The 26,999-nt window shown below is 38.1% G+C and overlaps 1 protein-coding gene across 19 annotated transcripts in view; it reads left to right on the top strand.

The window, feature by feature from the left end:
• The window catches only part of SPAG9 (sperm associated antigen 9), a 110,497-nt gene that overhangs the window by 38,121 nt on the left and 45,377 nt on the right, over positions 1-26,999 (top strand). For 13 of the 19 annotated variants that reach the window (XM_080677545.1, XM_080677557.1, XM_080677556.1 and 10 more), the window contains 3 exons: positions 1,223-1,293; positions 8,349-8,443; positions 13,998-14,148. In XM_080677545.1, coding sequence (XP_080533671.1) covers positions 1,223-1,293; positions 8,349-8,443; positions 13,998-14,148 — 317 coding nt within the window. Of the gene's footprint in view, positions 1-1,222; positions 1,294-8,348; positions 8,444-8,862; positions 9,306-13,997; positions 14,149-26,999 lie in introns of those variants that run through there. The other 6 variants (XM_080677551.1, XM_080677548.1, XM_080677547.1 and 3 more) reach the window with 2 other exon arrangements.

Here is a 26,999-nt window from a genome sequence, read left to right as displayed (position 1 = left end):
TGTTGCTTAGTCTTACCTGTTTGCAGGTGGCCGACCCTTACACCAAGAGAGCATGTCCAATTAATATCAGGCCTTCAAACAGACTTAAATGAGTATTTATCTTTTTTAAAAAAATACATTTTTATTGTTTTCAGAGAGGAAGGGGGTGAGAGAGAGAGAGAGTTAGAAACATCAATGATGAGAGATAATCATTGATTGGCTGCCTCCTGCACGCCCCCTACTGAGGATCTAGCCCACAACCCCGGGCATGTGCCCTTGACTGGAATCAAACCCGGGACCCCTCAGTCCCCAGGCCGACGTTCTATCTACTGAGCCAAACCAGCCAGGGCTGAGTATCTATCTTTACAAGCTCCGCTAGCACCAGTTTTGTTTCTCCCAGGAGACTATCTCCCACTGCTTCTTAGTCAGTGTGGGCTCCACCAGGCTGGCCAGTCTCCCCTCTGTCTTACCACCAGCATGATTTCGTGTCCCGTCGCTGTGGTAACAGTGCCCAGTACTCTCATCACCATCTGTCTTTAGTGCTGTAGTTTCTTTGTGGTCCTGCTTGAACTCCACCTCCTATCAGAATCACTCCTCTCTCTTGCCACTCTTTCCTGTGAAATCCTGTCCCAACATTCTAAAACTTTTTTAAAAGACTGTTTTTCTAGTAAAAAATGTACATATATACATATATATGTATGTATGTGTATGTATATCATAAAGTTGTACTCTGTACTACAAATCAGTGCCACTCACAAACTCCATCAGCAGAGGGAGCTAAGGAAAAGAAGATAAGTCCCTGAAAGTAAGACCTGAAGGAGAAAAGGTGCTTAGAAACAATGACTGTTTCACATATGGCTCAGTAGGAAAAAGAGCTTGAATAATGTTAGAAATCAATGATTTGGGCCCTGATCCCAGGTTAAAGCTTCTTTGAGGTGATTTGTAAAGTGTTGTTGAAAGACTTAATTTTATATCACGTTAAAAGCCTATTTAGGGGGATGACCTGATAAACAAGGATATTAGGAAAAGCAATCTGGTGTTTAATTTTTTATCCCCCCTCTGAAAGTTTTATTTGTTAGGGATGATAAAATGAGGTTACTAGCTTTGTGAAGAATTTCATATGGAACACTGAGCCCTAAAGTTGCTAAGGATTATAGATAACCCATTCCAAGATTTTAGGATGGGATTTGTAAGTAAATCTCTTCTATTTTGTTTTGATTAAGTGTATGTATCTTAATTGCAGTTAGCAGACTTGAAGAAAGAGAAGCAGAACTGAAGAAGGAATATAATGCATTACATCAAAGACACACTGAGGTGGGTTTCTGGGTTTTTCTTATATGCTAATATTGGGATAAAAAAATAACCTTAGAAATTATGTCTGAATTTTTCTTTGAAAATCAGTTAGTATATTTCTTGGGGATTTATTTTAAGAACACATTAAATTTCATACAACATTTGCCCAATTACCAAATATTGACTTTTAATATTTTTTAATTTGAAATTACCTTTTCATTTGATGAATTAGTGTGCCTCTAATAGTTGTTTCTTTGGCTGACCAAGTAAAAGCTTCTATGTGCATAATAAAAAGTATACACACTGCTAATATGAGAAAATTGATTTAATTTATTCTGTTAACAGTTGAGAAATGATGGATTGGTAAATTATGTGTAGGAGTCTCTACAGTTATAATCCAGTACAAAGGATTTATTTGCATTAAGCTTATAACAAATAACAAACACAAATTATAATGTATTAAATGGAAATGACTCTAAAAACAGGTTTTCTGCATGAAATATAGCACTTATATATTTAAAATTACAGTTTTAATAACTTGTAGTATTTTAAAGTAACAACCCAAGCACATAATCTCTCCAAAGCAAATTAGGAAATGTACTTGAGGTTTGTTTTTTTAACCTTCTTTTTATGATTGTCAGCCTTTTATTTGTTGCTTTTGTTTGTATCTCCTTAATGTGAAAATCATTTCTGGTGTATCATGATCAGTCTGAGGGTCACATACCTAAACATACAGAATTTTCATATTTGTTTAAGGAAAAAAATAAGAATTTCTCTTTTTCCCTTTCTAGTCCAACCTCTCCCATGGTACAGATGGTTTCCGCTTCCATTTTTCTGTCACCAGTTAGTGTAATCTCTTATCCTGCCTCTGGCAGAGACCTATAGATTGTTGTTTTAGGAAGATAAAACCCACTGCACTCAGTTTCATTTACTTTGGAAGAATGTGCTTAACGCTTTCTTGGAGAGGGGTCTGAATTTCTTCCTGGCACATAAGTTTGGATTATTACTATCTGAGCTTATATAGCCACACACGAAGCATGAAGTGTCACAGAATTGGAATTCAGTGGCAGAGGGAAAAGTCTGGCCACAGGAGGCTGGAACCATAGAGCTCCGGGAAGACAAGAACAGCTTCCCAGCAGCCTTTTTGGTATGAAAAAAATGTCCACATTTTAATGAGATGGCACTTGATGGATATCAAGACTTAAAAAACAATTGATTGGTAAAGGCCTATTGTTGGTTCTTTTTTAATTTTATGTTGTTAAACCACACCTGAGGATATTTTTTCATTGATTTTTTAGAGAGAGTAGAAGGGAGGGGGAGAGACAGAGAGAGAGAAACATCCATGTGAAAGAGACACATGGATTGGTTTCCTCCCACATACCCCAACTAGGGCCTGGATGGAGCCTACACATGAGGTATATGCCCTTGACCTGAATTGAACCTGGGACCCTTCAGTCCGTGGGCTGGCACTCTATTCACTGAGCCAGTGGGCTAGGACTGTTGGTTCTTTTTACATCATTCATTTCAGTGACTGAACAATGCCTGTATGTAGTGCTTATCAATGCCATAATTATAAGCAGGAATATGTTTATGTACCAGAAATAATTGATAGTGATGAATAATCCTTTTGGTATTTTTCATTGAAGTTCTAACCTTTGTAATAATGGAAGATTATTAAATTAGGATGTGTTAAATTGAAGCATGCTTAAAATACATGCACTCTTGAAAAATCACTGTAAAGTGAAATTTCATATTTTTTCTCACATATCCTATCTAATAAAAGAGTAATATGCAAATTAACCGTCATTCTGCCACAAAATGGCAGTCCCCATAGCCACAAGATGGCGGCGCTCAGTCCCCTCAGCCCCGCTGCTGGAGTGTCCGGGCCTGTCCGCCAGAGCAGCGAGGCTGGATCTGCCGCCGGAGGGGGCGGATCCAGCCTCCCTGCTCCACGGGTGCTGCAGCGTCTGGGCCTGTCAGCCCCACGGGGGTTCTCGGGGACTAAGCAACGAGGCTGGATCCGCCCCCAGACACAGCATAGGGGCTTCATCTCAATGGCTGCAGCGAAACCCCCAGGCCCCGCAGAGAGCAGAGAACCACGGGAGTGGGCCTAAGCCATCAGTAGGACATCCCCTGAGAGCTCCTGGATTGTAGAGGGTGCAGGTTGGGCTGAGGGACCCCTGTGCACGAATTTCGTGCACCGGACCTCTAGTTTATTTAGTAAAGGTGATGTTGCTACAGAAAAACCTGACACCTTGAAATAAAAAGCTATAATAATTTTTCTGTCCTGTTCCTTCAGAGAAGGACAGTCGAGGAAGAAAAAAGATCTCAGGAGAAATCTTAAATACCAATTCAGAGAGCTGGCCTGGGCAGTAAGCAAAGCTGATTTCACATGAAGCAGGGCAGCCTTTTCACCCGGCCCCTCCCTCTGGCAAAGCAGCTTGTCCTCTGCCCTAATACTAGTAGGCTCTCTCTACTTTGCTCTGCCTCTAGGAAGGTTTATGTAACAAAGAGGCAGCTGCTTTGAAATGTGGACTTGTTCCACTCTAGTCCCCATTTTTCTGTGTTGATACATCTGTAGGAGAAATATTCAATTAGCAATTATAAATAGCTACCCAATATTAATGAACCAGGTGTCCTTAAGGTAAATTCTGGAAACCTTCAGGGAAAGGATTTAACCTCCTTTTTTTCATGATTATTACCAACTGAGGTAAGCTTTCAAAATAGGCACAAAAATGTTTAAATATCACTTTTTGCTGTTTAGGGGAAATCTATGGCTTTTTTGGTGAGTGAATAACTTGTTCTCTAGTCTAGTCCAAAATTTTGTGCACATTACTGAATTTGTTTACAAGAACACATGCTTAAAGAAGAGGGCCGTGTAGGAAATATAAACATCAAGTAATTGTGAGGCACATGACCACGTGTACATACCAGCTGTACCAGTAATAATGCGGATTTTTTAATAGATGAAGTTACACATCTGTTGATATATATGCGATTTGATATTTATGCTATTTTGTTGTATTGACAGCAAGCTTCAAAACTTCATATGTCAAATTTTCTGAAGGTGATAACATCATAGATATTTTTACGCTTAAAAATGTTCGATTTCATGCCCCAAAAAAAGCACTTGTGGAAAGTTTTAATTCATTACTTTATTTTGAAGAAAAAGTTATCGTATACTTCAGGAAGCTTATGGTGAACATGCTTTATCTCAAGATACTAGTGAGCGCTGGTTTAAATGCTTTAAAAGTGATGATTTCGATGTGAAAGACAAAGAACATTCAGGTCAACCGAAAAAGTTTGAAGACCAACAATTACAAGCATTATTGGATGAAGATGCGTGTCAAACTCAAAAACAACTTGCAGAAAGATTCAACATTGCTCAGCAAATAATTTTTGATCATTTACAAGCAATGGGGAAGATTTTAAAGGAAGGAAAATGGGTGCCACATCAACTAAACGAAAGACAAATGGAAAACCGAGAAGTCATCAGCAAAATGTTGCTTCAACGGCCCGAAAGAAATTCTTTTTTGCATCAAATTGTGACTGGCGATGAAAAGTGTTTTATTTTGAGAATCCCAAACACACAAAATCATGGGTTGATGCAGGTCAACCATCAACAACGACTGCAAGGCCAAATTCCTTCAGAAAGAAGACAATGCTCTGCGTTTGGTGGGATCAGGAAGGTGTGGTGTATTATGAGCTTCTAAAACCAGGTGAAACCGTTAATACTGATCGCTGCCGACAACAAATAATCAATGTGAATCATGCTTTGATCGTGAAACAACCAGAATGTGCCAGAAGACACGGCAAAGTAATTTTGCTTCATGAAGACACAACATCACACACTTTGAAACCAGTTAAAGACATGTTAAAAGATCTTGCCTGGGAAGTATTAATCCACCTGCTGAATTCACCAGATCTTCAGATTACCACTTGTTCCGATCAATGGCACATGCACTTTCTGAGCAGCATTTCAAAACATATGAAGAAGTGGAAAATTGGGTCTCTGAATGGTTTGCCTCAAAACAAGAAAAGTTTATTGGGACGGTATCTACAAATTACCTGAAAATGGGGGAAATGTGTAGCTAGCGATGGACATTACTTTGAATAAAGCACTTTTGATGTTTCTCTTGAAATTACCGTGTTTTCTTTGATTACAAAATCCGCATTATTAACCAGTACACCTGGTACTCTTAGTATTATTCACCGAAAACTTGAACCCTGGTCTTACATCAGGGAGTGTTTAAATGCATTCTCATTTTATCCTCTGACCAAACCCATTGTACACAGTGAAGTTTAGAAAGAGAATATGATTTGTCCCAAACCCCATGCTAGGATGTGACTGGATTTGAACCTCGGCTGTCTGATTCCATTGCCTGAATTTTCAGTAACGCTTTTAGGTCGTGGAATACATGGATATTAAATGCACTAGAAATTTTTCTGTGATTCTTTGCTTTATGATATCTCAACAACTTTAAGAAGAGTGACTCTGCAGATACAGATATATGATTCTTGGGCTGCATATGGAAAGATTCAAGGTCAACATGATGAAAGAGATCCATGCTACTGTTTCCAAAACCTCACTATTGCCTTGCTTTCCCATTTTAGTTAAAGCTGATAGTCCACCTCTGCTGTGAAGATTTTTCCAGGTGGGAGGGGATTGGGATTTTCCAGACGGTGGGTTTGGAATCTTTCTTCATGACTCTAGCTTTGGGTTTTGGAATTGACACCTGACTCTGCGTGAATAAATGAGCATACCTGAGATCAGCAGGGATGGGGCTGGTGGACCCAGTAGTTGCTTGCCTGTGCATATCCCATTTTCCTCTTACCTCTCTCTTCTATCTAGCACCACTGATCTAGCCCTCCCACTCATGATTTTTAAAGACCAGAGCTACATTGTGAAGCCCTATAATTAAAATTTATTTTTTTATTGTATAATTTGTTTTTTTCTACTCTTGTGCATTTATAGAATTAGTGCATATTTTATTTCAGACGTCAGGAAATGCTTAAAGGTTGGGGTTTTTGTGGGTGTGAGGAAGAAAGGACAGTGAGCTTATTGCCTGCCTACAGAATAGACTAAAAGGCCAGACACAGCGTGAGTCCTATAATGCTTACCTGCTCAGTTGACTGAGTCAGAGGGACCTGAATTCTGTTCCCAAAGCCAACCAGCTAATGGCAGTTAGAACATACTTGATCAATGAATCTGAATTGCTTAAAGAAACTTAGATTCTTCCATTTGAACTAATCAATTTTATATGATTACTATCCAGTATAAAACAATTCAACTTAGGCTTTTGAAGATGTAAATTGTTATCTATTTGGCCCAAACATCACTTTGTTATATTAGTCTCACTTAAATTTTGTTCCTTAAAGTTCTTTCAGATACAAGAAGAAAACAGCTCATTATTTCTGGCTTGCTAACACAAAGACAAAACCTGTATTTTTGTAAAACTGTTCTTTATGTGGTGGTAAAGAGAAAATCTGTAAATTTAAAATAAGTGTATAAATTTAAAAGTTGAAAAATACTTTGACATGCCATAGTCATGCAATTTTATATTAATTTTTCTTTGCCTGACTGATTTTTTGTCTGGGTTAGTCTTAGTGGGGAAAAACTTGATTATTTTATGTTTGATTCAATAGAATTACTCATCTTAATTCATGCATCAGAGTTTACTGTTTTCAAATTGATTTATATATAATGATGGTACATGAACACCAAGTAAAATTTTTACAACAAAAGCAGGTTTTAAAATTAAAAAACAAATTTTGTTAAATTTTTTTTCTTTCAATAGTTTTCTTTATAATATGTTATAATGAATATTTAAATTACTAAGGTTGAAACCCACCTTCATACCACTGAAGTTTAGAAATTTCCAAAGATATTTTATGCTACAGTTTTAAGAATCCAGGGAATATTCCCAGGAAAGATATCAACCTTTTTTTATGCCCTACTCTTAATATTTACATCCCTTTAAATTGCTGACATACCTCTTGTTATTTTTAAAAATAATTTTTCTTATATCATGTTAGTATCTAGAATAGCCTTTTTGATTTTATGATTGAAATTCGTTGCATTTTACATATTCTAATGCCAGATTTAGGTTTCTTAAAGATGGAACTATAGATTATCAAGAATTAAATAGGACTATAGCATTTCTTGGCAGCTTATACACTTGATATTCTTGAAGCTTTCACTTCCATATTCAGCCTGTATATCCAAGACACAAAATCACAGTGCTCTGATTTTTTATTTGTTTTAATGTGCTGTTGTTATAATTATACCAGTAAATTAGCAATCAAAGGAGAAAATATATTAGCATTCTTTCAACTAAATATGTAGAAATAAGAAATAAAAACATTGGCATTTAATTTAATTACCTAATTAAGTGGAGTGATTCATACTCTGAATCCTTTGTAAAAGAGAATCACCACATAGGGTATGGTTTTGTTAAACAAAAAACTTTCACGGCTAAAAGCTCTTCTGAGGACATCTCAGATTTTCTCCTTGTCAATTTCTTCTAAAGTGTTATGTTAATTTCTTTGTTGTTTCCCATTTTGCTGAATTGACTTCTCAGATGCCCTCTATTATTTATTTTACCTCTTATCTCATATCATCTCCTCCCCAGTGTCTATATCCTAATTTCTGCTACTTACGTCAAAATTGTATCATTTAATAGCACCACAGTGTAAAAAAATAGCTTTTTGCTAAGCAATATGTTGGCTACTTTTATGGCTACCAGCATCCTTAAATGTAGCATTTGCATATTCCTTTGCCATTCAGAAAATTTTTATTGAGGTGACATTGGTTAACCACACCATACAGGCTTCAAACATCTGCATACTGCATCGTGCACCCATCACCCAAAGTAAAGTCTCTTTTCCTTCCCATTTATTCCCCATTTGCCCTCTTCCACCTCCTTCATGAGCCCCCCCCCCATTTTTTCATCCTAATATTCTTTTATAGGGAATTATGGATAATCTGATAAATAAGAAATGTATAAAAAAGTGTTCTTTTTGTTTTATTTCAAGTATTATTTTTAAATTTTTGTGTATTTTTTTCTTCAAAACAGATGATCCATAATTATATGGAACACTTAGAAAGGACAAAACTTCATCAGCTCTCAGTGAGTGAACAACTAGAATCTGCAGTTCATAGTAGAATTAGGTAAGCTGTATTATACGTTTTTCCTTGAGAAAAAAGCGAAATAACTTGTCTATGTCTGTTTCTCTCTGTTCTTTAATCCTGGAACAATAGTTAGGCTGTTTCAAAAGCTCTCTTACTGTGGTTGGAATGCGATAGGAAAGAAGAGCATCGAAAAACAGAAACAGCTTTCATTATTTCAGAGGTAAATTGTGAGCCATTTCATATAAGCAGCATGTCGAGATATTTTGATTGCTTTCTAATAATGTATATTACAGAAGGTTTAAATTTTTCTGATTTGTGAGAACGCTGAAAATTTTCCAATCCTGGTTTAAAGTCCTTTTTGTTAGAGAGAGGCACGTTTGAAAGGGTTAGCTAGTGAGACTTCTGTTTGATGTAGGAGTGTGAATAAATTATGTAGATCTCCAAGCATTGTAGCCAATGAGCTAAGCCAGGACTCTTGGTGGAGATGAACGTAGTTAATAGGCTGCCTGTCGCTCAGGATAGCTGCATAAATGCTAGGAACAGCAGCTCTCTGGTTTTGAGGTGGGGAGAACGGGTTGACGTCATCGCTTCGGAGCTGCTGCAGGATGGAGTGGAAAGCTGCTGCTGATGGCATTGTTTTCGTGGCAGCAGCTGAATGACAGATCCTCACTACAAAGATACTCCTTGGCCCCCTGTGTAGGCCTCCTGGTTCGGGCGTTTCACCATGCCAGCACAGCGCCATGAGTCCTGGATGCATGCTGCTGTTTGTGTTTGGCTTTGTTGGCGGGGCGGTGGTCATTAATTCTGCTATCTTAGTATCTCTCTCTGTTTTGCTGCTTGTGCACTTTTCTATTTCTACCGGTGTGCCAGCTCTGACGCAGAACCTACCAAGGATACTCAGGTACTCCAGTCTCTCTCAGCAGCTCCTGTTTAGTTGTTTTTTCTCAATTTTTTTTGCTTCATGGGTCTGCTTTGTAACCATTTCTGTTGCAGATTGAAACAATGGAAAATGGCCTGAAGGGAGGATTTCTATTTTTATTTGTATTCATTCGTAGGCCATCACTGAGGGATGCTGCTTTGTGTTTGGAAACGTTGGACTTAGGAAAGGGGTTTTCGTATTGTACTTAACCTACAAGTGCAAGGTCAGTGTGGTTTTGCTTTAAGCAGCAGAAGTCGAGTTCCAGTCCAAGTTCATACAACCTCTGGCTTAGCACCTGAGCATTTAGGGGCAAATATCTTTCATTCTGGGACTTGCAGTCTATTAGACACAGGCCGTAGTTGTTTATTTTGTTTCAATTTTCCTTTAACTGATAGAGGTTCAGTCATTATTTTTGCAAATTTTGATAGCAGCTCATGAGAACTGACACTTTAAATTAATTTTCCTTCAAAATTGTATTTTAAAGTGAAAGGATATAAACCATTTAGGGCAAGAAATGCATTTTCCTCCATTATCTACACATCAAAGTTGTGAAAGCTTTACAAAGCCTATTCACTATTGTTTAGTCAGATGTTGCCCTTTATTTGTGGACTTGGGTGACAAATATTCATGCCTGCTTGTGGGGGCAGTCATTAATCTCTTTTGCTTTTCTGCTGTTCACTCTACTTGCCCCCTATAAGAACCATCTTCTACGTTCTAAAGATGTAAGGTTTTGGTTTCTTTTGTTTCTAACTCATTAAACTAAAACTATCTGACTTGTTCAGCTTTCTACTTTGCCTATGGTTTTAAATGAAGGTTCATAGTGCATAGCTTTTATTATTTAAATGTTTAAAACACTTAACTCCTAATTGTGGATTTAGATAAATTAAGAAGAATTAAAGTGTAAATTCCTTCTATGTGTTCTTTTTAATTCACAGGTCAATTCATGTTCAACATTAGCTTTAGACCCAGAAATTGAATTTTATGGTTGATCATTTATTTCTTTTCCTGATTTTATAAAAACGAGGAGCAATCTCATTACTTGTGTATATTTTAGTATATAAAAGATTTGTATGTGTGTTTATGTATATATAGGCTTTTAGGAACTTAAATACACCTTAACTCAAGAATATGTAGAATATTAAAATGAGATTGATTTTAAAGGCTGTCTCAGGTTTCCATTCTGTCTGAGAAGTCAGTGCTGTGCTGTGCGGAGGGTAAGAGGTTTGGAGTTGGATACACATGTTCCGTCACGTGCTGTTAGCTGTTAGACCTTTGGCAAATTGCTTAATTTCTTTGTTCCAGAGTTTCCTCCTTGGAGGTTTTTACCCCATTAGGGTGGTTTTAAAAATCAGGTGAAATAATTATTTTATACTTGATCAGTTGCAAGATATAATAAATTAAACAAGTAAATAATATTTATACTTATATGTTCCCCCTTATTAGCAGAACTATTTTAGCTCCAGCCATCTTATTGACCAAATAACATGATTAAATTGAAAAGTTCCTTGATACAAAAGTTGCTGTTAATCTGAATAAAAATATCAAAGTCTTCAATATGAAGATTAAATTGTCAAGAAGGCAGGTAATTCCAAGGAAAGTACATGAGCCTTGGAGTCAAACAGGTGTGACTTTGAATCCTATCTGTGCCAATTACTAGTGTCTAAAGTTTCTGGGCATTACTTTTCCTAATCTGGAAACTGGGAAAGTAATCCCTATTTCTTTGTGAGGATTAATCGATAATGTAAATAAATCATCCATTTCAGTGCTTGCCACATGGCAATGAACAAATGTAATCTTTTTCTTTACTGCCCTTTATATATATAGTAGATTTTATTAATGATTATTTATTTTAAATGTTAACATAACTGAAGAATATGTGTGATTTATGCATGTAAGGTAACATTTCAGTAAACAACTAAAAATGGATATATTGATCTAAGTCAGTTTAAAAAGAAGATAAGGATTTATGATAGTTGATAACTGTTTTTAGACAATAAAAACATCTTAGGTTTAAATCTGCCTCTTTGATACTTTCCCACATGTGTTCCATTCTATAGTTTCTTCTGCGAATTTTACGGAAGCATTTAATACATAGAGTACTAAACATGCATACCAACATAGTACAGAACTAATGTTCACCTTTTGGGGTTTCTTCTCAAAAGTAGGATTCTAACTGGCTTGCATAATTAATTACATGCCTTCTCCCTCCCCCTAACTCTTACGTAATTTATCAGTAAAAGGAGGAGAGAAGATATATGTAGTAAGATTATTTTTCAAGAGTTGGCACAATGTAACCCAGAGCATCATTGACCCTCTTGACAGATAATGACAGATAGCTACCGATCTCTGAAGGAAGTTCCCTCCCTATAGAAGAGTATCTGAATGATTAATAAAATCAAGATAAAGAGGTGTGAATAATTCTTGTAATTAACAGGAGTAGGAAAGTAACATTTGTATGCCTAGCAGACTCCTTCCCCCAGTAGTTTTACACTTTTTCAGTAGTATTTGATATGTGTGAAAATATGTTGTCATTCATATAGAAGATAATTCTGATGACTGGCCTGTATTTTGATTTCTGTTAGCAGTTTGATGGGTTTACATGATGTCTGGAATATCTTCCTGGTTGTCTTTGCATTTTGGGTTAGAGAGCTTTCTATTAAATTCCATCTATTAAATTCCCGGTCAGTTTTTTGTTCATGTCATTAAGATATGTTTAAAAAAAGTCATCTAGTAGCTGTTAGAACTTTAAATTATTCCTCAACTTGATGTTGAGGGATGAACATCAAGCCAACAACTTGTTGTTTGCCAAATATGGACATTAAAAAAAAAATCACTTTCCAGTTACGGTCATTATCATTTGATGAAAGAAAAAGCATTTTAAAATCAAAGAAGCAGAGATGTAGAAAAGGGTCATTCTCAAGAAAGAACCGATTCTATGATATATGGAAATGAATATGTGTAAAGGATGTACTATGTTATCCATTAAGGATATAAATGCCCATTTTTGCAGTGAAATTATGAAAACTTTATTGCTGAACCAGCATTTGGGAATAACTAGTATAAACAGAATAGTAGACGAGTTACTTTAATTTTTGTCATTTGGTTATTTTGGTGGCTCATTGTCACAAACTTGGGTTTGGCATTAATTATTATCTAGTACTTCATTGTGTACTACCTGCATTTGAATTTTCCTCCCAAATTAAACAGAAAAAGTAGCCTGAGTGTGAAGAAGTGAATAGTTAACTCTAACTGATAAAGTCCTAATTTATTTTCTTGTGCATACAACCTTAATAAAATGCAGTCTCTGACCCTAACCAGTTGGGCTTAGTGGGTAGAGCGTCAGCCTACAAACTGAAGGGTCCCAGGTTCGATTCCCGTCAAGGGCATGTACCTTGGTTGCGGGCACATCCCCAGTAGGGGGTGTGCAGGAGGCAGCTGATCAATGATCTCTATCTCTCTCCCTTCCTCTCTGTAAAAAATCAATAAAATATATATTTTTTAAAAATGCAGTCTCTGGACCCTTTTGCTTCACTTAATCTTTCTTAAAAATTTTTAAACTTTCTTAAAGTTTTCTGACAGTTTTATAAATCTTTTTCTGATTGCCATTAGCAAAACCCTTTGTGTTAAGTGAGGGCACATTTCAAAAGTGGCTTAAGTTGTATAAAAATGAATTTACAGAATAAAATACTTATTTAGCAAAACCAAATATTTTGCCACTTTTATTTATAACCTCAGTGTTTCTATTCTAAGTTATATTCAGTCCTAGTAGTAGAGGTAGAGCTCCAAACTTTTAGTGTCTCATTTCTTGCCGGTTTCCACACTTTTGAGTTGGTTTCCACTCAATGAGTGTGTCACATTATAACTTTTGAGTTAGTGACCTAGGATAACCTTGTGGTAGGGTTGTTTCCAAATCCCTTTGATTTCGAATCTTCTATGCATCAGCAAAGGACAGGTTTCTTGTTGCAATTCTATTATTATTGAAATTGTAACCCTTGTTCATTGAAATTTCCCACAAAGCAATGGAAACTCAACAGTCTTTCATAGAATTTTTTGGCTCCCTTGTTTGGAAAAACTGACAATGGTTTTTTTTCATATGTACTGTGATTGAAAGAAACTCATACATTCGTCCTGTTCTTGCTTTATGGGATAAAACTCTTTTTAGCTCTTTTTACTGTTTAATCAGTAGCCCTGATTTAGATCATATGTTGATTTTCCTTTAGGCAGGAAAGGAATACCCTGAAGAAAGTTGGGTAAACATCTTGGGGTTAGTGTGAGGACTTGCGAAGTCTAGAAGCAGAGGTTGGGATCGCTTCCAAAGGAGGAGGTTACAAGTTTCTCTAGGGTGAACCTAAGCATGAGTGAAAACTTAGCAGTTGTTCTCTCTGTGAAAGCAGACCCCCGACTGCTTTCTGGGCCAGGAACTCATCAGTACTTTATAAAATTTCCTGAACCATTTCTTACTGCTTTTCTTAGTGGATTTCTTTGGGCTAATTTAAACTTCTGTGGACCTATATTTTTTCTTGGTAAATCTGTTTGTTCAGATAGGCAGACAATATTATTTAAGAGTAATGATTCTAAAGCAATAACTGCCCAGGAGTATTACTTACAGTCATGATGAATAAAGAATTTTTAAAAATGAATGAAGGCTTAATTTTTTCTCCCCTCTCCATATAGAAAAGAGCGCCCTATATCACTAGGGCTTTTCCCTCTACCTGCGGGAGACGGATTGCTTCCACCTGACACTCAGAAAGGTGGGGAGACCCCTGGATCGGAGCAATGGAAATTTCAGGAATTAAGTCAGCCACGTTCTCATACCAGCCTGAAGGTAAGCTTTATTCTGCTGAAAACTTCAGTTTATATTTTATGAGTAAAAATGGAAGTACTAGACAACCAAAACATACTAAAATGAAATGGTTTATACATTTTAGTTGTAAAACTAATGTCTTTTCTTTTTTTGGAAATGAGCTCTTCCCAAAGAGTTTTAGTTTTTACTATTCTTTTTCAAGTTGTTAGTGATACTAATGACCAACATTTCTATTTGATTTAGGCTACGTTATATGAATTTAGGATGGGGTGACTAGTGAACTTAATTTTGTTTTTTAGAATTGAAAATCATTGCCACCTGAAATCCTTGGTTTACAATTCAGTAGGGTTTCACTTTTTAAAAACTGGCTCCTTCCTCAAAACCCTTCATAAAGAAATACCCAAAAGTACATTGTGTTTCACTTAAAAGCCTGGTGTTACATTTATTATAGGTTATATTCTTGACCAAGAACTTGTCATCAATAAGTTACATATATTATATATATAGTATATATTATATAGTGTAATATACAAATAATGTACTCTAGGAGTGGAGATATACTAATAATTAGTTTTAAAAATATTAAAGCTGTAATCTATATCTTATAACATGGAATATTTATATACATATATAGGGAATGTTAGTTATAAAAGAATATTGTTACATTATAAAATCTACTCTGTCATAACGCAAACAGGCCACGTACAATGAACACACATGAGTTATTTACATCTTATCTCCTTTTCCTACTCTCTTTTTTTTCCAAATTACCTATCATAACTCTTAAGTACTTGAAGTTGGCATTTAGTTATTAACTTTGTTTCTCTCCACTAAGAACATAAAATCCATGCAGTTTATTTACTGCTATATTCCTACCACTTAGAAAAGTGCCGGGCCCATAGTGACCAATTAGAACACGTTTGTTGAATGAACTATTTCTTTTAGTTGCTAGAAAGACTTGTAGACTAATACAAATGGCCTGTTTCTCAGTTCTAGAAGGTGGAGGCATTTAGAATCATACCGTTGACCTTTGAAATGTGCTCAAAACACTTAAGCAGCCAATCAATATTTGATAGCTTTTCTTTCCCTGAAAACTATTTTTAACATTGACTGACCACATCTTTTCCCCTTTTGCTTGTTGCTTATTTTATTAGAATCTGATCATGCAGCTGCTCAGTATCAGCCCACTTGTCTGATACCAGTCCACAGTGATGCCAGCAGGGAACTCTCATTCTTACTCCTACGGCCACACTGGCTTTTTTACCCTGCCTGTAGGATTAATAGATCTTCCCAAACACCCATCCCTCCATCGCCTACTTGCTGTGTCCCTATCCTAAAACAAAATTAAGTAGGAGGGATACTTTTAGTACATAAAAAATGTGTGTCACATGGTAGCAATATTCTAATTACTGTCAAAATGGCACCTTAAGAGAGGATTGTTATAATTCTCTTGTTTTAATCCAGTGACAGGCCATAACAGAACTTTACTGGCAAGTTATAAACTGATTAACAGAATATTAATATGGACTTAAGCATAAGCTTAAGTTTTGTGTGTCCTCCCAGAGATACTAAGGCAAGTACTCCTCAGAGAGTTTTTAAATTAAAGTCCTGTCTCACTCTACTTTGAGCCACTAAACGAGATAAAGCCTCAACAGATAGGGATTTCCAGGACCGGAGTGGTGCATTAAAAAATGGCAAAAGTCTACTTTGTCGCCGGTGTGGCTCAGTGGTTGAGTGTCAACCCCTGAACCAAGAGGTCACTGGTTCGATTCCTGGTCAGGGCACATGCATGAGTTGTGGGATCAATACCCAGTAGGGGGCTTGCAGGAGGAGGCTGAGCGATGATTCTCTCTTATCATTGATGTTTATATCTCTCTCCCTTCCTCTCTCTCTAAAAATCAATAAAAACATATATATATATATATATATATATATATAAATGTTTTTTTTTAAATAGACTTTTTTTAAAAATAGACTTTTTCAAGTATGTCTACTAAGACATATTATATTATTTACCCAAGCCCTGTTATTAACCAGATGTCTTTTTCTCTAACTTTGTGAAAGGCTGGGAGTCAGTTTAGAGTTCACCTGTGGACTGTGTTGCATGTACCCACTAGTCTTGGTTCCCGTGCATGACGGAAACTAGACTAGACTATCTCTAAAGTAATTGCTGACTTTCATTTCTCCCTGAGAACTTGGGAAATGACTAGGTATATTTAGAGCATGCCAGGTAGGAATTATAATTAATATTAATTTTACCAGCACATTTTTTTTCTGTGAATTAAGGTTAAGATGAAAATACTCTGTGAGAAAAACCACATGATGGGTTATAACTAAAAAAACAGAACTGTGGGAAACCTTGTGACAGAAGAATGGCAGTCAAAGGGACTTGCCAGTGATTGTAAAGTGATAGACCTTATCTGTTGCTATATCGAAAATTTCTCACTGTAAGAGATTTGTAGTCAATAAGGTTATATCTTCAGGTATTGGAAAATCTGCCAGGAATAATACACTTAGAGAAATGTGCACATTGTTCTTAAAAAGAAGTATTTCTACATACTATTCTGTCATTTATCATATACAAACAAGTAAATAAATGAAATAATAGGATTTCAAGTATTGTTATATACTATTAAAAGAAAGCAAGGTAAGGGGATAGAGAGTAATTAGGAGGGGTGCTTATTTTAGGATGGTGAGGGAAGGCCTCTTGGAGGAGGTGACGGGTACATTGACCTGAGGGATGTGTACCTACATGGAAATGTCTGGATGAATGAGTGTTTCAGGATAATCAAATAGCATCTATGAGGGCTCTGTGGTGGGGACAGACTGGCACATTTGAGGAACAATTGTTTTATCTTCACCCTACTTCTGAGACTGCCAGTCTTACCTAGTGCACCGACATCCCTTTTCTCAGGGTTCCCCCAAAACATCACCTTTATAAATCTAATGGAAAGTTAAAAATTCTTACCCTACGTTGTAGCACCATTTGACACATTTGAATACTCTGCTTTTTGAAATGCTTTTATCGACTCTGCTCACAGGACGCTACTCCTTGCTGCTCCTTCCCCATTGCTGGTTTGAGACCTCTAAACGTTGGAATTCCCAGGGCTTACAGCTCAGCCTTCCTCTCTACCTAATCTGGGTCACTTAAGTTCCATATCTATAAATGCCACCCACCCACACATCCATGTTCAAAAAGTTGAATCTCCAACCTTGACTCCTTCCCTGAACTTGCTTTTCTTTATGGGTTTCTCACATAAATATTTGTATCCTGCTTAGATTACCACCAGTCTAGAAATACCCCCTTTCAAGACCGTTCTAAATGCCACAGCTTACATGAAGCCTCCTCTGATACCCTGTTGATGGTCTTCAAGTCTAGTTCAGAAGTCAGCTCAAGGCAAAAAGCAGAGGAGTTTTATATTGCATCATTGACAGAAAATTTTTTGGTAGGGGGCTTCTTGTGAAATTAGTAAAAAGCAGTGTCTTATGTAAAATGACCAAAACTGTGCTGTTTAAAATGTTTTTTGAAAGTTAAGGCTGGGGATGAGCAAAAATGTTAAGGTAGGGTTGTTCATCCATTTGAATATATTTATGAGCAAGATGAAAATAAAGGAATTGGAGAATAAAAGGCCAAGAATAACCCACAACAGTCCTGAAGAAGAGCAATAACCACAAGAATTTGCCCTCCTAGATACCATGACATATTATAAGACTGTAATTATTAAGGTGGTGTAGTATTGCATTATCTGCCCTTCTTCCTTTCTTTCTGCACATTTCATTCCTAAAATTACTAGGTAGGGTAAAGTAAGGTAAGTGTCCACAGGAAGCGGTGGGGGGAGGTGTCATAACCCAAGCAAAGTTAGGAGGCTACCCTTGTCAGGATAGCCTGCTGTAGGCAGGACGTCGGCGGGGTGAAGGACATCCTTGCCCAGGGACAGCCTGGCTGGAGGGGTGTCAGATCCTGAACCAAGGTGATGAGGGTCTCCCTAAAGAAAGGCTCTAGGCATAGGGTGTCAGTCTGAGCAGGTGAGGAAGCCTGACGCTTCCTCATGCAGCATCCTCCAGGGGTGTGGGTGGGGGCAGTCTAGACTGGAGAGACAGAAGATGTACAGGGAGAGAGAAAGGCATTGGCAGGGGCGGGGGTTTTGTAGTGATGGCGAGGAGAAGCCACAGAGACAGCACCCCCGGAAGTCAAGGGACGCTAAGTTTTAGAATGGAGGGCTTATTAGCAGAGTCAGCTGTCTGGAGAAGTCCAGTAGAGTGAGGACTGAATTGGTAGGTGTAGGTTTGAGCAGTTTGAGTTGCAGGGCCATTAACTAGAGTGAATGTGAATTATGAAAGAAGGAAATAATAGAAAGCATAGATTACTCAGGAAAAGTGTTGTAGTGGGAGGAGAGGAAAGGGATAACTTGAGTTGGCAGGGTGGAGGAAAAGTACTCTTAACATGGGAGAGTCTGGGTTGTTTGTAGGCTTAGAAGAAGAAGAGTCCAATAGATAGAGAAATTTAAAACAAGGGTATGTGGGAAGATGATACATCACAATAGTAGAGGAAGGGCAGGTGGACAGGATCACATAGTCCAACTGCAATTAATATCTGCCTTATTAGTGGGACACCTCAGTTTTTCCTAGTCTTTTGCTATTACTCACAATGCTGCAGTAGATAATTTTGTACTTGTGTTTTATAATCCCCATAGGTGGGATTGCTGGGTAGAAGCATGTATTTAAGATCTTGGTAGATATTGCCAAATTACCTGCTAAAGGGATTGTAGCCATTTGTACTTCCACTGGCAATGCTGTATAAATTCTTTTTTTTTTTTTTAAATATATTTTATTGATATTTTACAGAGAGGAAGGGAAAGGGATAGAGAGCTAGAAACATCGATGAGAGAGAAACATCGATCAGCTGCCTCCTGCACACCTCCCACTGGGGATGTGCCCACAACCAAGGTACATGCCCTTGACCGGAATCGAACCCGGGACCCTTCAGTCTGCAGGCCGACGCTCTATCCACTAAGCCAAACCGGTTTCAGCACTGTATAAATTCTTTATCCTATCTAATAAGGAGGGAATATGCAAATTGACCATCTCTCCATCACAAAGATGGCTGCACCCACAGCTGAAGCCAAGTTCCCATAAGGAGCCTTCACGAGCAGTCCACAGGGACCTGAGGCTACACCCTCCCCTGCCCCTGTGGGGCTTGATGGGACCTCAGGCGGTGCCCCCCAACCTGGCGTCAGGCTGGGGGACCTCAGGCCACACCCCCGGCCCCAGCACCAGGCCAGGGGACCTGAGGCCATGCCCCCCGCCCGGCGGGTCTTGACGGGGGACCTCCAGGTGCGCTTCCCGTCCTGGTGCTGGACTAGGGGACCTCAGGCTGCTCCCCCCGCCCCAGCGCCAGGCCAGGGGACCTCAGGCTCTGCTCCCCATCAGGTGGGGCTTGACAGGGGATCTCAGTCCATGTCCCCCACCTGGCGGGGCTTGATGGGGGACCTCAAGGCACACCCCCCATCCTGGCACCAGGCCAGGGGACCTGAGGCTACGCCTCCTGCCCGGTGGGGCTTGACAAGGGTGGGGCTGGCCGGGTCTGGATCTAGCCCAATGGGATGGGGGGCTGGCCAGGTCTGGGTCTCATGTGATTTTGAGGTGCATGTGGGTGGGCGGGGACTTGACTCTGGACTTGAGTCTGGTGCGCCCCAGACTCTGACAGGAGGAAGGTTTTCATATACATTTTATTAATTTTCTTTAATCTCTGACACTGCTATTATAGAGAAAGGGCAAATAGCAATATTAAATTATTTCCTCTAATTAATCCCCTTTTAATTGCACCGGGCCACTAGTTGCTTTATAAATTTAGAGTTAGATATCCCTCCCTTATGCCCAAATATGGAAAGAGAGAATGAAGTGATTTAAGTATCATTTTAAATATATGCTTTTTCTAGACCTTGTTTGGTATCAGTTTGGCAGTGATTTCGCAGGTTTCATCCAGTTTCAGATATACACATCTGTGTGAATATGTACCTGTACATATATATGTTCCTACACATGCCTAAAGACACGTGTGTGAGTATGCATGTGTGTATATAATCTAAAAAATGTATATTTTTTCTTTGAAGAGTCTCCTGGGTTAATTGTTATTAGAATGTGACTTTAAAAAATGTTTTTATTGATTTTTAGAGTGGAGAAGGGAGAGAGAGAGAGAGAGATAGAGAGAGAGAGAGAGAGAGAGAGAGAGAAAGAGAGAGAGAAAAGCATGGATGAGAGAGAATCATTGTTTGGCTGTCTCGTGCATGGCCCCACTGGGGATCGGTCCTGCAACCCAGGCATGTGCCCTGACCAGAAATCAAACCAGTGACCTCTTGGTGCATGGGTCAGTGCTCAAACACTGAGTCGCACTGGCCAGGCTAGAATGTGACTTTTAAAACTGAGAAAAGCAATTTTAACTAAAAAACAATTGTATTTGGTACCTACTTGTGAAAATTTTAAAGAGTTCTTTTAAACCACATGACTTGAAGTCTTTAGTGGAACTGTTGTGAGAAGCTCTGGTTAGCAGGGTTTGGTATGTAGAGCCAGTAGACAGTGGGTGCTGCCTTCTTCAGGGGATGTGCTTAGCATGCAGAACAGGAATGTCTGAGCAGAGCCAGCATTCTTGTTCAGAAGAATTTTCCATCCTCCTCCACTTGTGGTTAAGTTCTTAAATTGTTCCTATTTCTTTAGTCTTCCCAAACTTGAATCTCTATAGCAGTGGTCGGCAAACCGCGGCTCGCGAGCCACATGCGGCTCTTTGGCCCCTTGAGTGTGGTTCTTCCACAAAATACCACGGCCTGGGCGAGTCTATTTTGAAGAAGTGGCATTAGAAGAAGTTTAAAAAATTTGGCTCTCAAAAGAAATTTCAACCGTTGTCCTGTTGATATTTGGCTCTGTTGACTAATGAGTTTGCTGACCACTGCTCTATAGCAATTGAACCTTATTCCTGTATATTTTATAATTAAATATTCCTCTTATAAAATGCATCTGTAATTTTAAATTCTCAAACAGTTAAAGCTTCCAGGTTTTAAAAATGTTTTGTTTTAAAATATTTTAGACTTAGAGCAAAATGGCAGAAATAGTCCGGAGTTCTCATCTATCCATCACCCAGCACCCACCAGTGTTAACTGACCATTGTACAGTTATCCACACTAAGAAATTAACATTGGTACAATACCATTAGCTAAACTGCACACTTTATTTGGAGTTTGTTGGTTTTCCCACGACTTTCCTTTTCCTATTCCAGTATCCCACATTGAATTAATGTTTCCTCAGTCTCTTCCACTGTGTGACATTTCCGCAGTCTTTCGTGTCCTTAAGGCTTGAAGGGCACTGGTTAATTATATTGTAGAATGTCTCTCAATTTGGGCTTTTCTGTTTTTTTCATGATTAGATCGAGGTTATAGATTTTTTGGCAAGAATACTGCAAAGGCAATGTGCCTTAGGGGTGATATTAACCTTGATCACTTATTTCATCTGGGGCGTGTCGTATCTCTCCATTGTAAAGTTACTATTTTTCCTTTTATAATTAATAAATATTCAATAATAAATATCCTGTTTGTCAAACTTTGCATCCACTGATTTTAGTATCCATTAGTGGCTCTTATCTACAATTATTACTGTGGTGTTCCAACGGTAATTTTTCTATTTTCTCCGTCTTCTACATTTATTAACCAAAATTCTTCTGTAAGGGAGAACTGTGTTCCTTCCCTCCCCCCTCCCTCACTCCCTTCCTTGTTTTGTTCGTTCCTTCCTTCTTGTTTGTACTCATGGGCATTTATTTTATTTTGTAGGTTAGCTAATACTGTCATTTATTTTGTTGCTTAAATTGTTCCAACTTTGGGCATCAGGAGCTCTTTCAGATTGACTCCTGTACCTTTTTGACATGCCCCACCATATTTTTTTTTTAGTTAGTCCTCCCTTCCTCCCATCTCCACCATGAGATGCTCCAAGCTCTTACATTTTCTCTGTCCCAGCCCCACAGTGGACTACTTCTCCAAGGAGCCCTTGTTCCTTCTATTGGAGAATGGTATTTAGGAATCAAGATCTAGGCACTAAGTGTGCTTGTTGGTTGGAAAGTGGTTACTTCTAAGCACTTTTTTTTTGATGCCTAAGTTTGGTCTTTCATTTGTTTATATATTATACATTACCTCCTTTTGGAGTTTTGCCTTAGTGTTTAAGGTAGGGTAAAATAGAAATACAATTTTAAGAAAAATGGATTATATGTTGTAATATTCATGTTGCTTTTGCTTGTTATAGAGGGTAAGAAATTTCTTCTATAACATCAATTTTTATATATTAACTTCTTTCCTCACATATATCTTTATTTGATAACTTTAGAAACCAAACACAGATGACTGCTGGGCTTTGAAAGGAAAAAAAGGGTGAAGATTTACTCCTTTTAATTTTTTGTACTTTCTCCCTATTCATTCATTCACTCACTCACTCATTCATTCATTCATTCAGTTTTATTGAGGTATAATTGACAAAACTGTAAGATATATACTTTCTCTCCCTTTAAGCTCATGCTTAGAGAAGGGGAAATGGAATTAGTTCTTTCTTAGTGGGTGTTTATAAGTGAGTTTTTCCTTTTGGCAAGAATTTATTGGGTTGTATATGTTGATAAAGATGCTATTGTCTATTGAGAATGAAAATTGGTAAAACTAAACAATATATTCGGATATGATGGTGTTTAAAGCTTCTATATCAAATGTGGCTTCTTTTGAAGTAATTGGCACGTAATTTTACTACATACTTATTGACATTTAATGTTTAAACAAGCTTTTAGAATAGGGAAAAATAGCTTTAAATATTTCCTGTTGAAGAAAAGTTACCTTGCTTTTTGCATTTAAAAATATTTGTTGATGCCCACTGTGTCAGGCACAATGCCAAATACTAGACATGCTGCTAAGGTAACCAGAGTCCAAATAGTTTATAAAAACAGGTTTAATGATTTTTAAAATTATGTTAACAATTTCAGAATTTTAAATAGTACTGAAGAATCTAAAGTAAAATGTTATTATAAACTGATGAACAAAAAGATAGATACAGAGGCAGTAAAGCATCAAACAGACTGTCAAATTACAGCGGGAAGGTTAGGGAGAGGTGGAGGAAATAAGAGATCAACTGAAGGACTTATATGCATGCATATAAGAGTAACCAACAGATGCAAAACACTGGGGGGTGAGGGCATGTATGGGAGTGGGGTGGGGGGGCAATGGTAAGATATGTACACAAATAATACCTTAATAAAAAAAATAAAAAATAAATAAAGTAAAATGTTAAGTTTCTTCAACCCTAAATTCACTCTTTCTCCCTAGTCATTGGTGTATCCTCCAGACCTTTTTCTTTATATATGCACAAAAATGATATTAATAATGTCTTTGGAAGATGATGGGTTTATGTTCTATGTATTTTTCTGCAGATTACATTTCATTTTTTTCATTTAAAAATGAATGTTCTTGCCCTAACCGGTTTGGCTCAGTTGATAGAGCGTCAGCCTGCGGACTCAGGGGTCCCAGGTTCGATTCCGGTCAAGGGCATGTGCCTTGGTTGCGGGCATATCCCCAGTGGGGGGTGTGCAGGAGGCGGCTGATTGATGTTTCTCTCTCATCGATGTTTCTGACTCTCTATCCCTCCCCTTCCTCTCTGTAAAAAATCAATAAAAAATATATTTAAAAAAATAAATAAATAAAAATGAATGTTCTTAATCTTTTCATTTTTATATAGAGAGAGCCATCTAGCTTTTGATTATATGAATAATTGAGAAGGTTAAGGATGATGAGAATACAAAATCAAAGATCACATGAACAAACATTAAGGGAGAGGCAATCTGGTCTCTGTAAAGTGAATCATGTCTTACTAATCTGTGGCTTTTTGAGGGAATTATCAAAAGTCTTTGATGAGCCCAGCCAGTGTGGCTCCAGTGGCTGAGTTTTGACCTATGAACCAGAAGGTCACGGGTCTGATTCCCAGTCAGGGCACATGTCTGGTTGTGGGCTCCGTCCCAAGTCCGCAGTATGGGGCATGTAGAAGGCAACCAATCAGTGATTCTCACCATTGATGTTTCAATCTCTCTTCCTCTCCCTCTCCCTTCCTCTCTGAAATCAATAAAAATATATTTTAAAAAGTCTTTGATGAATTTCCAGACCAAGAACATCTAACACTTGCTTTGTGTTTTAGAGAAATACTTTTGTCTCATAGTGGGCAAGTGTGCAGATAGAAATAAAGACTATGCACAAATCTTGGTCGCCTGTGATTATTTGTGTTTATTTCGGAGTTTCAGAAACAATGTGGGGGAGAAAGGTAGGTGCAGTAAACGTTTCCATATATGCTAAACTGTAATATGTAGTATGTTAAAAAAGATGATTAGAATAAATTTCAGGAAGATTTCATACAGTTGTGTGAATAGAAAAAAGGGTTAAGTGATGAGCTGCTTATTGATAAAATATAAGGTAAGACGTAATTCACATGGTGACTTCTGAATCATATTGCTTAAACTAGAGGCTTAAAGGAAGTGTGATTTTAAATCAAAATAAAACAAAGCCCCCAATCCCTCATTTTAACATAGTTGGTGATAGAAAGATGGGTCTTGTCATCCTGAGATAGTATAAGTCAAAGATACTTAGAACTATGCTAACATTTAGTAAATACATGACATGATACTTTTCTCTTACAATCTTTCCTCTTACCAGATCAGCACTAGTCCTGAACCTGGAGGTGAGAATGGTGTTTCAAAACATTTTGTAAAAAGTAAACGAAAGTGATTGACCATTTGGTTACTCCTCAGCTGGTATTCTCGGGACCTCAAGTGCTCAATTTGGAAGACTACTAATGCTATTCACTGAAACATAAAAGAAAGTTATCTCCTCACACTGGTTGCCAGGGCTTTAACTATAATCTATAAATTTACTACTCCTGAGGAGAGCATTTTGAAATAAGGGAGAGAAAAATAGAGTAAATCATGTAGAAATGCAGCCAGTTTACACTCATACAGTGCTAGGCAAGAACACTAGCATGCTTTGCACAAATAGCTTGCTCAGGACAGCATGTGTATAACCTGCATGTATCCTGGAGACAGACTGCTCAGTGTGTCATTTCACCAGGGGCTGCGTCCTCGCTGAACAGATTTCTTCAGCCTCAGTCAGGGCCCCATTCAGCTTCAGACAGCAAACATCTGTTGAGAGCCTACTTCATCTTATGCTCAATATGCTGGGCACTTGGGATAGAAAGACAAAGAAGACATCTCCTACCCACTAGGTCACGGCTAACCCAGGCCCTGGAAGCCCCTCAGCAGGCAGGCTGTGAGGTGAAACAGTGTCCCCTTCCTTCAGAAATACCCTCAGGGTTAGGACATTCATATTTCCTTTAATAATCTGACTGTTCCTGAACCTATAACATAATTTACATCTAGATTTATTTTGTCTAGCTCTGTCTAGAGTTATGGTCCTCATTGTTTCTTTGAATCACAGACTCCTGCTAGGAATCAAATTGAAGCTATGAAATTCCACAAAATACATGTACACACAGAATTTTGTGATTCTGTTATGCTATGGAGTTGTAAATCAAAAGAAGTTTATAACCACTGCTTTAGACATTTAACTTCTTCTTGGGGAGAAAGAAATGTCAACATAAAATTTAAAGTATAAGGTAATAAGTGTTATAGTGGGATCATGAGACTAAGTTACCTTTTGTAATTTTGTCTTTACTTTCTTTGGGCCTAAAATTGATGAGTCTAAAAGACAAACTGCCTGGCTGGTGTGACTCAGTGGTTGTGCATCAATCTATGAATCAGGAGTCACAGTTGGATTTCTGGTCAGGGCACATACCCAGATTGTGGGCTCCATCCCCAGTAGGGGGCATGCAGGAGGCAGCTGATGGATGATTCTCTCTCACATTGATGTTTCTCTCTCTTTCTCCCTCCTCCTCTCCCGGCCACTCTCTCTCTCTCTCTCTAGAAAAAATATCCTTGGGTGAGGATTAAAAAAACACACACACTAAGATTTTAAGTGATGAAGTCTGTGAGGTTGCTTTCCTGTGCTTGCTGTCCATCATAGCACATATAGCTGACGATGTCAACTATAAATGTCTTTTTAAAAAATTCTTTATTGTTGAAATTATTACATATGTTCCTCTTTCTCCCCCCATTGACCCCCTTCAGCCTGCCCCCACCCCCCACCCACCCACCCAACTCCCTCCCGCCCCAGGCCTTCAGCACCCTATTGTCTGTGTCCAGGGGTTATGCATATATGCATACAAGGTCTTTGGTTGATTACTTCCCACCCACCCACTCTCTTCCGCCTTCCCTCTGAGATTCCACACTTGTTCCATGCTTCCATGTCTCTGGATCCACTCCATTCATCAGTTTATTTTGTTATTTAGATTCCACATATGAGTGCGATCATGTGATACTTGTCTTTCTCTGACTGACTTATCTCACTTAGCATGATACTCTCCAGGTCCCTCCATGATGTCTCAAAGGGTAAGAGAGTCTTCTTTTTTTTTTTTTTACTGCTGCATAGTATTCCATGCTATAAATGTACCACAGCCTTTTTTATCCACTCATCTGCTGATGGGCACTTGGGTTGTTTCCAGATCTTAGCTATTGTAAACTGTGCTACTATGAACATAGGGGTGAATACATTCTTTCTGATTGGTGCTTCAGGTTTCTTAGGATCTATTCCTAGAAGTGGCATCACTGGGTCAGATGGCAGTTCCATATTTAATTTTTGGGGGAAACTCCATACTGTTTTCCATAATGGTCGCACCAGTCTGCGTTCCTACCAGCAGTGTACTAGGGTTCCCTTTTCTCCACATCCTCACCAGCACTTGTCTGTTGATTTGTTGAT

This window comes from Plecotus auritus, assembly GCF_963455305.1.
Source record: "Plecotus auritus genome assembly, chromosome: 7".
In the NCBI taxonomy this organism is placed as follows: Eukaryota; Metazoa; Chordata; class Mammalia; order Chiroptera; family Vespertilionidae; genus Plecotus; species Plecotus auritus.
This window is presented reverse-complemented; position numbering and strand designations above follow the sequence as displayed.